This window comes from Arvicanthis niloticus, chromosome 1 (genome assembly GCF_011762505.2).
Source record: "Arvicanthis niloticus isolate mArvNil1 chromosome 1, mArvNil1.pat.X, whole genome shotgun sequence".
Taxonomy (NCBI): Eukaryota; Metazoa; Chordata; class Mammalia; order Rodentia; family Muridae; genus Arvicanthis; species Arvicanthis niloticus.
The window spans coordinates 142694995-142709773 of NC_047658.1; the positions used below are offsets into that span (position 1 = coordinate 142694995).

General features: G+C 41.6%; 1 protein-coding gene across 3 annotated transcripts in view; it reads right to left on the bottom strand.

Annotated features, from left to right (window-relative positions):
* Positions 1 to 955: 955 nt before the first annotated feature.
* The window catches only part of Htr7 (5-hydroxytryptamine receptor 7), a 91749-nt gene continuing 77925 nt past the window's right edge, over positions 956 to 14779 (bottom strand). The window contains exons 2-4 of one of the 3 annotated variants that reach the window (XR_013106214.1): positions 11470 to 12225; positions 2613 to 2900; positions 956 to 2209 (exon numbers count right to left, since the gene is read on the bottom strand). Coding sequence is in view for 2 of the 3 variants with exons in the window: in XM_076919519.1 (XP_076775634.1) it covers positions 2858 to 2900; positions 11470 to 12225 (799 nt within the window). In the remaining variant the exon portion in view is untranslated. Of the gene's footprint in view, positions 2901 to 11469; positions 12226 to 14779 lie in introns of all 3 variants that reach the window. The other 2 variants (XM_076919519.1, XM_034509631.2) reach the window with 2 other exon arrangements.

Consider the following 14779-nt stretch of genomic DNA (forward strand, 5'->3'; position numbering starts at 1 on the left):
GGGTGGGTCGTGTGTAAAGGTCCTAAGATGGAAAAACCATCAACTGTTGAAGATGATTCAAGGCTTGCAAACATTTATACTCCTTTGAGAACTTGGATGATAAATAAATGCTGAGAGAAAAACTCCTATCCAGGTGGGAATTCAGATAATTTTATATTTACACAAACTATTTGAGAAAATGACCCAAACTCTTAACTCAGATTGGTGAATCCATGTCCACAGTTGGTCTAATAAAACTATATGAAAATACAATTATAAAATACATACACCGGCCCCTCGTGTACAAGATACCATGGAAGTGTTTGGAGAGCTATGCATGAGTTCTGTATGATTCAGGTTCCAACAAGAGCAAGAAAACTCTGAGCATCACAAGTTAAATGTTTATGAATAAAGCTAAACACAGAGGCAACAGTGCCCCAGTGTCTCTTACAAGTGCTTCCCTTCCCAAGCATGGTTTCCCAATGCTCAGCCTCGCCAGACGATGAAGATGGCTGATCCCCTGAAGTGAGAGACAAGATTAGTCATCACACCCATTTCTTTCTCGAGCAGTCATAAATTGCAATGCAGGTGTGGAGTCCAAATCCTGCAGCTACCATGGGGCAGGATGTGACACTGGCAGTACAATCAGGCAGGGTAAGAAATTGGTTTGAACAGTGACGGCTGTAATACAAAAAGTCAACAAATACCATGTCTAAATTAATCCAACTATCTAGCCATACGGCCCTGCCTTATGCTGGGATAAAGAAAACTATCACTCCAGGCTCCCTGCTGTAGCACTCCATTCTGCATCGATGACCTGATATATGGCTGCTAGCATCCTGAGAGCAAATACCTTAAAATAAGAACTATGCCACTCCCATCTTTGCCCTCCTAGCAGTGCCAATCCCAACAGGAGCAAGAGACAAGTGTTTAACAAGCCAACCAACAAATACTTTTTTATTCAAATTTTTAAAATTACTAAATGGATAGATTTTTACATTGAAATGTAACTTAGGATAAACTTGTCAATTACTGTCTAGGATTTTTTTTTTAGACAATGTCTCTAGATGTAAACTCAGATTGTCTTCAAACTTGAGATCCTCCTGCCTCTGCTTCCTGTGTGTTAGGATTACAGGTGTGCACCATCATTCCTGGGTACCTGTTAGGGTTTTAGCAAGCAAGAACAAGCTGAGAGTATGTACCCCACCGCCCGCCATCCTTTGTAGAATAACATGTATGACATCAGACCTTTTATTAAAAACAATTACTTAGTTGCTTTATTACAGCTACAAATAACCTTTATTTGATGTAATGTAATAAAACATTTTCAAATTTAACAACATGTGTCTGACATAATTGTTATTTAAATTATGAATATAAGTATATACGGTCACTCTAGCAAATCTGCAGCTCAAGAATTTGTACACACTTTGTCAGAAAGGACAGTGCCTACCTCCTCTTCCCAGGAAAGGGACCCTTTCCTGCTTCCATAATAAACACCACTGACATCCGGAAGAAGTCCATGATCCACTTTGGAACTCTATTTTATCCTGTGAGAGGACAGCCTCCTTAATTGTAGGAAAAAAATATTCTCTTTCAGTTCTCTTTTTATCAAATAAAGGTTTTCATTCATGTCCCCATTGTAGACATGGGTACTCTTCTGATCTGTGGGTTTCCATCTCCCTCACCCAGACTACTACATAGTAACATTTAAATGATACTATCCACAAAGGAACCCTTTCTGTTTCCATACCTGTCCTTAACATTGACCATTTTTATTGGTGGGAGGGGGTTAGAGGACAGAATTCATCAGGCACACATTTGATTTAAGATACAGAAAACATAGAGACAAATCCTCTACATGAAACAGAATGGTGTTCTAGAGGATTAACAATGGGGGTTCAAGTGACTGCTGATTCACACAATTCAAACAGTGCAGTTGGATGACCATGTTTACACTGTCTCCAGAAACAACCACAACGGTTCATGAATATGCTATTGTCACACTCCCTCCTCATAACACACAGTTATGGACCAGCCCCAGGGGCTCCTTGCACCCTTGTAGAAGATGAGAGTAAACAACATGCCGAGAATCATGTTAATATACAATGCGGTGAGATGGCACTCACTCTTCTCCAGTTAACGTTCTCTCTCAGGAGCCTTCAGGAGCGTAAGTGCAAGGAAAAGCTTTATTCAGGTTTTCTGCCTCTCTCCATCCTGAGATCTGTTCCTGAGTTACACCATAATAATAAAGGATTTAACAGTGGACATACACTGGTGGAAAGTCACAAGGACCCTGCAGAAAAGCCACAGTATTTAACAGAAGCTGTGAACAAACACTGCTCTGGGGAATCGCTTGTATTAGCTGATGACTGGTTTCAGTTTTCTAACATGAACATGCAACACATTCAACACTATGCTTACTGCAGTTTGCTTGGAAAGAGACCCTTCTGTCATACCACAAAATGTACTCTGTCTCGTGAGTGATTCCTGAAAAGTTACCACAAAGCCTAGACTGGAAGCATGGGAATTGTGCGTTAGGATTCTCCCCCACTCTCATGGATGTGGACTTGTGGAAAGCACCAGAAACTGCTTCCCTCCCCTCCCAGAACCCTGCTCTGTAGTGTGCTTACCGCAGAGATGACTGGCTGTCTGACATTGAGCACTGTTTTGGTTTAAACACAATTATCACTGATCCACAGGAAAAAGAGAGAGCTTGCCATCTCCCTCAAGATACACTTTGTACAACAGATCACCCCTTGTCACATTTCAGCCATGCCAAAAAGACAGAAGCCATGTTCCGTTGTGCAGTCTCAGCCACTGGGTTCATTATGTCCACCTGTTCTGCATCATTTCATCTCCAGGGTTCCACCCCAAATCATGTGTCATGATCTTTGTTCCCACAGTGGTCAGAGTTTTGTCTACAAAAGAGAAAGACGAGAAAATTAGCCAGACCATAAGTGTGCATTTTCATTTTGCAGTTGGTAAGGGTTTTTTTCTTTTTCTTTTTCTTTTTCTTTTTCTCTTTCTCTTTCTCTTTCTCTTTCTCTTTCTTTTCTTTTTCTTTTCTTTTTCTTTTTTCTTTTTCTCTTTCTTTTTCATATGGTAGTTGGTGCTTTCAATCACTAGTGACTTACAAGGTTTCGTGAGCATCTCTAATGGAGAAGAAAATGTAATGTGCCTCTTTTAATAAATGTCAAAAGCTTTGTAAGTTACAAGCCTGTAATATATTTGAGAATGAGCCCCAGATAACCCATTTAGAAATCTTTTGTAATACAGATGTACCCAAAAATGACTTTGCTTTCAAAAATCTTATAAACTTTACAAAATAGTATAACCTTTCTTTCTACTTGAAAATAATGACTGTTAAAAGAATCCTGGCAGTGTGAGAGTAGATGGGGCAATGTTGGGGTTGGAAAGATTTAAGCAAGGCACGTGGGGGGAGGGGAGTGGAAGGGAGGAAAGAAGGCTAAGTCCAATATAAAGATGAATAAAAAAAAAAGCCAACCAGAAAACCTATTTTGTTAGCTAATTAAAATACAATTTTAAAAAGTAATTTGAAGAAGGGTACCTGCATGGATGGAAATAACTGTTCTCAGAAGTTGTACGTTGTTAAAGGAAAAGCCAGCCCAGCACCAGGTGTAGGACGCATCCCTGTGAATTTTTGGCCAGGGAGGCTTAAGAGGCACCAAAACAATACCAACTATTGTCATTCCTGAGGTTGCTTTCCAAAATTAGATGATAAGACTGTGCTGGAGACATCACAGACTTTGTTTGAAATCAATCAGGAACTAACCTGAAAACTTCTTCCCTGATGACTAGTTTTCATAGTGCCAGAAAATGCTGCAGTCTACTGGTAAAGCAAAATCATCAACAGTCATGCCTAGTTATGAATCCTTCGCTCTATGGTGACTACCTCTCAATGTGCCAATTGGTGCAATTGTAGTGCGATGGTTGTGAAGATAACCAACCACCTTCTGGTTGGATTTGCTCTATAGGAGAATGCCTCATGCCATAAACTGATTAAAGACTGATGACTTGGTCAATCATAAATCTAGCCACTATTATTAATTTGCCAAATGGGCATGGTTTCAAAATGCCTTTTAAATATTCACATTTATACCACAGATGAGTGCTACTGTCAGCCTGGGTCAGAGATGTTTTTGTTTTCGGTAGACAATGGTTACGCAATCACATTCAGTCAAAGTGTTAGGAATAACTGAGCACTGAATTCTCAACCTTCAGTAACAAACCATCCTCTTCCCAAGCCCAGGGAACACTGAAGAAGAGGGAAGAGATGGGGAATAAGAGCAGGAGGAGGGGAGATGGGATGTGGAACACTATCCCCTGGACATGGAGTGGATAGTACATTCATGAATTTGTAGTAGTGGTAGTCAGGAGTCAACAAGGGGCTCTTGAGGTTTAGTGGCTACTGGGGGAGAAGTCCTATTCCTCAGTTGTATAGCTTTCTCAAGTAAACAAGCACTCACCCATGTTCAAGAAAGCAACACTAAATGCAATGGTTCTCTCTCTCTCTCTCTCTCTCTCTCTCTCTCTCTCTCTCTCTCTCTCACACACACACACACACACACACACACACACAAGAATTGTATTACTTCCACTGAGAATCATCACCCACTTCAAACCTAAAAAGATATGGTCTAGTGATTGACTTACACCGAAGCTAGAATCCTGCTTTCTCAATGCCTGTCTTCTAGACTCACAGAAGTGTTCTGGGGCATAGAGAACTTTAAACAACAGCTGAGGCAGTGCTCTGGGTCATAAAGAAGTTTAAGCAACAGCTGAGGCAGTATCCGTTCTCCTAGCACAGAACAACACTCCCACAATGCCACACCTTCACAGGCCCTGACTTACCACAGGAGTGCTGTGTTTAGGAGATGGAACAGGCAGTCACTGGCCCAGTACTGTGTTTCCAGCTTAGCCTTCCTGCCCCACGTAAGGTGCCCCTGTATCTGAATCCCTTTATCTGAATCTCTTTATCTCTCAGCCCAGTCCTTCATACAGGGCACGACACTGATAGAATTTTCCTGCTAATAAACTCCATTTCTCCATATGACAAAATCTCTGGCTTTGACCCTCAACTTTAAACAATACTTTGTGAAAACAAAGCTGTATTTTAAGTCCTAGTCCCAAAGGCTTTTTGGGATGGAGACTGGAAATAAGATTTGTCTTCAATTAACGATGCTCCAGAGACATTTCTAGCCTGGGACCTTTGGTTCTTCTAACCCAGTGGAAAGACCATACCCAGCATCCTTTAGCTCACTTTTGCTCCCATCAAAACTGAGATTAGTAGCTTTCCAGTTAGTATTTGCTTGAATGTAACTGTGCCCTGTCGACAATGTAGGTTCTTACTCTGGTTGAAAGTTGTCATTTATGAAAAAGTATCACTAACCTGGACTAAACTCTACTGAATTCCTCCTGGCCCTAGTCCAATGTCACCTCCAGTCCAATGTCTTTTGATCCATCTTTCCTTATCACCCACCAGCTAGCCATGGTGATGATTCCAGGTTCCAGGGTGCTCAGACATCTTTAGCCTCTCCCCTAGTGACACCTTCCTAGTACAGTGCACTGCCCCCAAGTCACAGACCTCACCTCTTACCTTAGTCTCACAGACCCCTTCTGCTGTTAGGACACTCTCCTTCCATTGTGACCACTACAATCTAGTATCACTCCCGTCAAAAACACACCTTGCTTTCTGGGCTAACCCCAACCTACCCAACATCCTGACATTACTAAAGACATGTTCCAGCTCCCTCGCCCACCTCCATCCAAACATGGTGCAACTGTCTCTGGACTGCACTATCATTCAGCACTGAGCGACCCCTATGCTACGTCCTCCACATCTCTTCTTATGAAAAGCCTAGCACCTTGACAGCACTTCTTTCATGATTTTACCATATAAATTATCTTTCAAAGAATGCCCCCGAGCCTTATTTTTTTATTGAGTACCTTTCTGTACTATTTGACTTTATGTTGTGCTACCTGTATTTATTACCAGCTAAGGGGAAAATGAAGACCAAAGAAAGGAGTAAAATAGGATAGAGCAAGGGCTGGGCTCGTTGGATAAGTTGGAAGCATTTCTGAGGCCCGTGGTTTTGATCCTCAGCATTGAATAAAATACTGCATAGAACAATGTCCTTCCTACTTTAAGATACCTCAAGGCTAAACTCTAGGTAACTGTAAAGCGTGAAGCAAAGAAGTTATTGTTATTACTAGTTGATGATGTAATAAAGGCGAAGCACTGGACTTGAACTTCAGGCAATTAATGATAAAGAAAAAAAATCCCTGTGAGAGACTTAAAAATGCCCACGAACAGCAAGCTCTTTGTTTGCTTCTGTCATTAAGGCAGAGACCCATCACAGACACCCAGGATTGCAGGGGGCTTGATGTTTCTTCCCAATTTCCCCTGGGATGTACTTCACTTCATTTCCTTTAAATTACCCCTTTCCACAAAGGAAGCATGCAATCAGGTTGGATTCTAAAGCTTCAGCCTAAAGCCTGGAGCAGCAAATTGACAGAATTCATGGCAGAAACCCAAGGTTATTCTGTGAGAAGTCAGTGCTAAGAGCCACTAAAATTGACAGGGATTATAAGAGGTTCTTTAAAAAGAAAGACAATGCAGCCACCAAGGAGAAGCAGGGAGACAGAGAGGAAGAGCTGCTTCAATCCCATGATATTCTTTTATTGCTAAGTACTTTAGAAACTGCTTTTTAGTGCTAATCATAAATGATGTCAAAGAACAAGTTCTTGTGATATGATAGTTAAAAACTATTTGTGGCAGTTCAGGTCCATGAGTAAAATCATTCAATTAAAGAGAAAGAAGCCTTGCATGTGCCGCATGATTACATTTTGTTATTACCTGTATGAAAACACTTGGTAAATAGTGAAAGGCTTAAAATGGATACTAGTGAATTAAAATTACCAGTGCAACAAAATTCACAGCTTTTATTCCTGCATTCACTTGGTTACCCCAAGGAAAATTCTCCAGTGCCTGCTGGACTCCTGAGGCTCTGGTCATGCTGATTAAGAAAATGGGAAGGAATGGGTAAATATTTGAAAGTAAAAACATACAGTCTAGATTGTTCACACAGAAAACAAAGAAGGAAATTGAGATGTAGAAGAAAAATAAGGAAGCCAAGAAGGCTGACCAAGAAGCAAAAGTAACACACACACACTCACACATACATACACACACACACGCACACGCACACGCACACGCACACACACACACACACACACACACACACACGAACCCAAACAGCTGGATTGGAAGAAACAGGTTGAAGAAATTATAGGGAGTTTCCCAGAGTCCTTAGGGTGGCCACCAGATGTGTGAGGGAGTCTGGGAAAGTAGGAGGAGTCTAAGGTTTCCTCCTTTATTCTGAGCTGTGGATTGGATATCTTTCTCACTCTTCTAGAGGCCAGTGACTAATTATGTTATCACTCAGCCTGGGTGAGTATAACCCTAAATGTCACCAAACCTAATAATATCAAAGAACAAGTCACCAAAACATGAGGCTTCAAAAAGCAACATATGTCGAGTCAAACTGATTAGCAGCTTTCCAATCAGTGTTTGCATGAATGTAACTGTGCCCCATAGACCATGTAGGTTCTTACTTGGTTGAAAGTTGCCGTTTATCACAAAGTATCACTAACCTCAACAAGACCTAAACCCACAGGAGTGTGAGCTTCCAGAAATAAAGACTAATACACAATCCTCTTTCCACCCCTGCCATGCCTGGTGCTCTATCTCGAACACAGAAATCCTTCCAGTATTTCTAGAAATAACAGTGAAGAAACTCTACATCCAGCCTTTACCTTCTGATTCCTTCTACACAGGGCCACTGAATCAGTGTCCCATACTTTGATGGCCCTATCCACTAGCTACAGAAGACATGGATGACTTATTCCAGTCTACAGATGACTTTCCAAACCTCTTACCTTACAGGTTAGGTAAGTCTTTTCTGTGGGAGTCTGTTGTGTGCATTGTAGGATAACTGAAAGGCTCCCTGACCTTCACCAGATGTAAGTGGTAGTTAACATCCAGACACGATCCTGTTATGACAACAAAAAGTATCTCCGAACATTGAAAACCATTACCAGGAGAGGAGGCAAAAGTTCCTCTGAATTGAGAATCCGTTGCCTATACTTAAAGTCCAAATTCTTGGAGGCTTCAAGTAACACTTCATTAGTAACACTTTGTATGTCACATCTACTCTGATCTCCAACTGTTATCTCCCTCTAGAGTTTAGTTCTTAGTCTGACCTTTGCATAAGCTCTCAAGTTGGTGGCTCTACATAAATGTCCCTTCTGTTCACTGTTAGTTATAACTGTGTTGACTAGCCTCAAGGATGCTACTTCCAGGGAGTCTTCTCTGATTAGTATAAGCACTAGATACATTTCCTTCTCCTTTGATTGACATGGTTTCCTACTGGTGACTTTCATTAAAAAAAAAAAAAAAAAAAAAAAAAAAAAAAAAAAAAAAAAAAAAAAAAAAAAACAGGACTACTGTGCTTGTGCTGTGGCGGATTCAGGTTGAAATAATGAAAAATCTTAAAGTGGAGTTTATGAGCATGTTCTCTATGTTTAAAAACTAGAAAAGTCCATTATTGGTTTAATTTGGTATCTGGTAAGGCTCTCTGTCTCCCTCATAAACCAGTTCCTTCTGTTGCATTTATAAGGGCTCTCATCCCACTCATGAGAGCTCTGTCCTCATGACCTAGTCACCCATAGAGTCCCCACATTTGGATACTGCGGCATTAGAGTCTGTATTTCAACATACAAGTTTGGGGAGAAACACAAATGTTCAGATCACAAAAGAATACACATATACTTTCTGTGTAGAAATACATGCACAACAGCAAGAATGATACTGTATTTTATGAACCCACCATAGTTCGTGAAGTCATATAACCAAACTGAATATGAATCTTCTAATATTGGTGCTGATAACAAAGCTGCCTGGTATAGAGTTCAAAAATGGTTGCCCTGTGAACTCCACACAATCTCTCTGACAGTAAATACATCCTAAAGTTGTTGGATATTTTCAGACCACCAGTCTTAACTGATTTGCTCATCCTGCATGGTTATGAATTCAAACTCAGAAAGATGTAATTAGGCAACATAATCCTTTCTTAAATCAAGGGGCAACAAACTATTGCCTGAGGATCAAATATTTCTTCTCTAAATTAAGTTTTGTTGGTACACACCCATGTTCTCTTGCTTGCTTAAGTAGATGACAACGGCGGAGATGAGCAGTTTCAAGAGAACCATATGGTTTTCAAAAGCTCAAGATGCTGCTATTTGGTCCCTCACCACGTAAGTCGGCTGACCCTGTCTAGGACCAACAGGAAACAGCACCCAAGCCTCTGACATTAGCTGAGGACAGACAGGCAAGAATGTTTGTGCTTTATTTGAGCTGATTTATTTTTATGAAGGGTACAGTAGCATGAAGCTAAAAGCACTTCTGAACACAGGCTTCCTGGGCCAACATCCAACTCTATCAATCTCATCTGAAGGACCGTGGGGAAATGGCTTGATCTCGCCAAGCTCTTGTTTTATCATCTTCAAAATGGAATGGAAAAACTACCCCATCATACAGTTTTGAAGATTCAGTGGTTCTCGGTGGAATGTCTGAGAATGAATCCTCCATTAATGTGGTTGGTCTATCACTTCAAACAGGAAAACCTGTTCGTGGTACTTTTTTAAAAACTTGCTATCCTTGTACCTTAATTATCTCTGAATTTAATACCTAGTCAGTTAAACTATCCTGAAGGTGAACTGATGAGGCCTGTAAATAGAGAGATGAGCGGAACGTCATCTATGCTCCCCTAATTTGCACACCGGCTGCCAAATGGGACCTCTTACCACTAGCCTCTAACTCTTCTCTGCCCTTCACACCAAAGACTTTGCTCAAACACATTCTGTACTGTGCTACTCCTAAGAAATAAAACCAACACACTTTCCTCTCTCTAGCTAAACAATCCTGATGCCCGTCAGAATAACCTAGCTATTTGTCCTAAGAAATAGCTGTTTCCAGGGATACAGCAGTACATAGACTAAAATAGGTTACCCATCAAATACCCCGCTTTCTCTTACTTACTAATGCAAAGCTATTGTATCTAAAAAATCTGCAGCTGTCATCAGTCCACCTTAAACTATCTTAAACCTTAAAACCACCTAGTCCAAGCCCTGGAACTCTTATCAGTGACCCAGTTTTATTTCTTGCACATGGGATTGCTTATAATGAGTATTCTAGAACCAGATGTCACATGCTCCTTTTTAAACGCTGCCTTTTGTGTTGTCAATGATTGCAAAGGTACAAGAAGTATATACAACAGACGTAGAAATGTATACTCTGATGCTACACCCAGCTCAAGTTGTTAGCTATGCTCTCACAACTTCCCATTCTACGACAAGCACACTCTAGTATTTAGAAGACATGTGGTCCTAGGATTGAGTCTATGCGGTATCTAGACTTAGTTGTGACAGAAGTATAGGGCACATCACTCTTGCAGACAAGCTGACAGGGAGGGTCCCTTAGAAGCAGATCCCTCACCCTTCTCGGTTCATCTTCTCTCTTCCCACTCCTCGGTGCCCAGAAGCTTCTCCTTCCCCTGGGTCCTCTAGGACCTCATCCCAACTCTCTTTTCTTTCAGCTGTAAAATCTCCTAAGCTGTAAAATGTAATTTTTTTCTTAAAAAAAAATTTTACCTGCTCACCACCTGACCATCGTGCTTCCCTCTTCTGTGACAATGTCAAATTTATTAATGTGTGAGTTACTTTCAAGACTCCCAAGTCCTCATCAGCAGTAGCCCTTTGTAGTACATTTTCAGTACTCCCCTATAGTGTCGGGAGCTTGTCCCAGACAGTGTCAAAAACTGAGCAACTCCAGCAGCAATCAGTCCCTGGCTACCATGACAAGATGCATGTTGTGACAGCTCAGTAGCTGTGAGAGCCTTGTCCCAGCATGTCATCTCCTGTATGCATGGAGACTCCATACCAGAAGAAAAAAAAAATCACATCCTTCCCCCAAAGAGACATTTCCATGGGAACTATGAGATCACCAAAAATGTTTCACGAAAATGGAAGTACAAAAGCAATTAAAATGGTGATGCCGTATGAATTCAGCTTCACAGATGGACATATTGAGATGTTATTTATGATGAAAGAAATGGAGAATATCACCTCTCTTGTCACCAGGCATATGAGATAAATTCATCAGCAGACCAGTCTCCTCTTGCCATTCTAATACCAACTTGTCTTGGGGGATTTTTAAACCTTATCCTGTGTGAAAGAAAGTATTCTAAATCCATACCTGATAACTGGTTGATAATAATAATAATAATAATAATAATAATAATAATAATAATAATAAATCTAGCACTGACGCAGGAGGCTTTCTCCAATATTCAAGAACCTTCAAGAAGGGGAGGGAGATAAAAGGATGGTAGTGATAAATGACCTTACAGCACAAACTCGGATCTCTCAGGCCTTTCAGCAAGTTTCAGGGCTTCGTGCATGCCTGCAGCAGAGAGCTTCCGGTTGATATTCCGGTACTGGCACTGGAGTAGGCTACGATAGGTGGTCCTCAGGTCCCGGTTGAAGAAGGCATATATAAAAGGGTTAATGAGAGAGTTTGCATAGCCCAGCCACAGACATGTCCTCTCCACCCACAGCGGGATGCAGCTACAGGAGGTGCCACAGATAAAGGGCCTTGCTGTGGACAAGAGGAAAAATGGCAGCCAGCACACAGTGAAGGCTCCCACGATGATCCCCAGTGTAGTGGCTGCTTTCTGTTCCCTCTTAAAGATGGAGATGTTTTTCCTTTCGTGTTTGAGCAGTCTCGAAAGGTTCGCACACTCTTCCACCTCCTTCTGGAGCTTCACCACACCATTCAGAGAGATGACACTCTCCGGCTGCACACGTGGGAAGCCTGGGAACTTGTGTTTGGCTGCACTCTTCCTGGCGGCCTTGTAAATCTGATAGTACATGAACAGCATGACCGACATGGGGATATAAAACGCCACTGCGGTGGAGTAGATCGTGTAGCCAAAGTCCTGGCTGATCAAGCACACTTTGTCATCGTTCACATTCTGAGCCCATCCGAAGAGAGGAGGTAAGGTGATGGAGGCAGAGAGAAGCCAGACTGACAGAATCATTTTGGCCATACACTTCCCATTTTGCCTCACGGGGTACGTGAGGGGCCTGGTGATCCCAAGGTACCTAGCAGAGAGATGGAAAGATAAGAACTGAATACAGTCATCACTGGCCACCCATGGAGTGCTACCAGCCAGGCCCTAGTAGCCATCCTCACAACAGCCCAGTAGAACTGTTACTTCCATTTTGCAGAAAGGTAAACTGAGGCACTGGTGCCTTACCTGTCTTATTCCATGTCATTCTGTTAGACTGAAGCACTGACAAGTTTTAAGTCCCCTTTTGATAAAGTTTGCCCATCTTTCACTCATACCTTGTAGATTCTGATAACCTAAGCAGCCAAGGAGGTAAAGACGAATTGCCTACCCTATCCCAGTGACCACCATCATTAAAACCAGGCAGGGCTAAGACATCACTCCTCAAGTGCAAAGTTGTGGCATATCCTCACAGCTTAGTAAGGGGTATCACACTGATATTACATGCCCACTCATCTTCACAGTCTTAATTCCAGCCAGCTCTTAATGCCTTCCAATGTTCCCTTTGCAGCAGAAAGGAAGTGTACCTATAGGATTGCAGGTTTGTGAGAATTCTGAGAACTCTTAAAATTTGGAAACGGAAGTAGGAAGTGACTATTTTTATTGCCCTAAAATTCCCACAGAACAGCAACAGCAGTGGATCATTCTTTGAAATTAAAAGCAGCTTGCCTTGTACAGTCTTCAGATGGATCCCCAAAAAGGGGACAGTCCTCACAAACGATAGGCAAGTCCAGTGTCTTCCCCACCTATGCTTCTAGAGAGATAAAGAATGGGTCTACTTTTTTTTTTAATCGTGGATTTACAATTCCAAAGGAACAAAGCTGTCAGACAGACAAAAGCGTAAATTGTGAGCTGTTTGGCTGAAGGCTTAATATTTGTAAATATTTGGAATTTTTCTCTGTATATTTAATAGTCTTGAGAAGAGCTTGTCATTCTGGTGGGGGTTTGCCTCCGTTATGCATAAAGAAGATACACTACAGAAGCGTGCATGGAAGCAAGTCTCTGGCTTGTGAACCAACAGCTTTTTTCTGAAAGTTCTCGATTAGTAGTTAAAAACTATTTTTTTTTTAAACAAAATCTATGCCAATGCTCCTGATGCTTAAGTTATCCCGCAGAAGTTTAAAAAAATCATGTTCTTTCTGGACGAGCATTATTACATCACTGCATCATTTACAAAACAGAAATGCAGTAAAAATCAGCAAGTCAGAGTTTTATTCCATTTCTGGAATTGGCTCTAAGATCCTCAGACACCAAAGTTGTCCACATCCTTTATGTGGATATCACATAACCTACATACACAGAGAGAGAGAGAGAGAGAGAGAGAGAGAGAGAGAGAGAGAGAGAGAGAGAGGAAGAGAGAGAGACAGACAGACAGACAGACAGACAGCTGTTGACATAAACCATAGATGACTATAAAGATATGAACACTACGTAGATAGCGTATTGCCATAACATATTAGGAGTCATGGCAAGAAGGCAAGTCTGTACATGTCCAGGACAGATACCTAATAATTTGGCATATGAGCTATTGTGTCTACCAATAAAGAAACCACAATACATCGTTCTTTTGTGTTGACGGTATTACTATGTTGACCATATTAATAGAACTACATACTAAGTACTTCATAAATGTGGAGTATATGGCAGTAAATAAAAACGACAAAAATCTTTGAAAGCAACACAAAGTGCAATCCTGATGAACAGAGGGAAGCGCTATAGCCAGAGTAAGTAGAAAGGGATTGTCTGTGCCTTCCAGGAACTTGGGTGTTCATCCCATACTTTCCTTATTGCACAAGCTTTGCTGCCGCCATTCATAGTAAAAATTACCCATAACCATGGATTTATCAACTGAAGTTAGGACCATGTTTTGGCTCCCAAAAAGATTAAAAAAAAAAAAAAAAAGGCAAACAAGAAGCACCCACCCCCACCACAAAGGCCAGGGCACCCCAAGAAAGACACCCAAACATCTGCCTTAGGCACCACTATGATGGGAGAATTGTGATGGAGAGATGGGAAAAATGGAGTTGCAGTGAATACATGGGAGAGAAAGTGAAGCCTAGGGAGTTGTACACTGTGGAGAAATTAGAACCAGAGACTCAACTGTAGTGAGTAACAGATAGGAGGAGCTTGTGTAACCACGGGAGGCCATACTGAGGTCCTGGCCCAGGCTGCTGCCAAGGGCCATGGTTGAGTCCATGGTCCTACTGCAACTGAAGTCTGTGCCAATATCTGTGGTCCTAGTGACCACCAAAGGCCAATTGGGTATCTGTCACTTGACTGTCACTGGAAATGTCTGGATGTCTGCCATGTTGCAGGGGTGAGGGAGGGGTACATGTGATCTGAGTAGCCTGAGATGCCACCTGAGGTAGAGTGGGTGGGTTTTGGTAGTTCGATGGGTGAGGGATGTCTGTCATCATTTTATGAGGGTTGGATGCAAATCCTTAATGGCCTTGATCAGGGAGGATACAAAGTAAAGAATGTTAGATTCGGGGAAGTCTTTCTTTTATTCCTTTCTCCTTCTTTCTCTCATATCTAATATTGAGGGATAAAAGGGTGAGAAGGGATGAAAAGACAAAAGGAGTTATAGT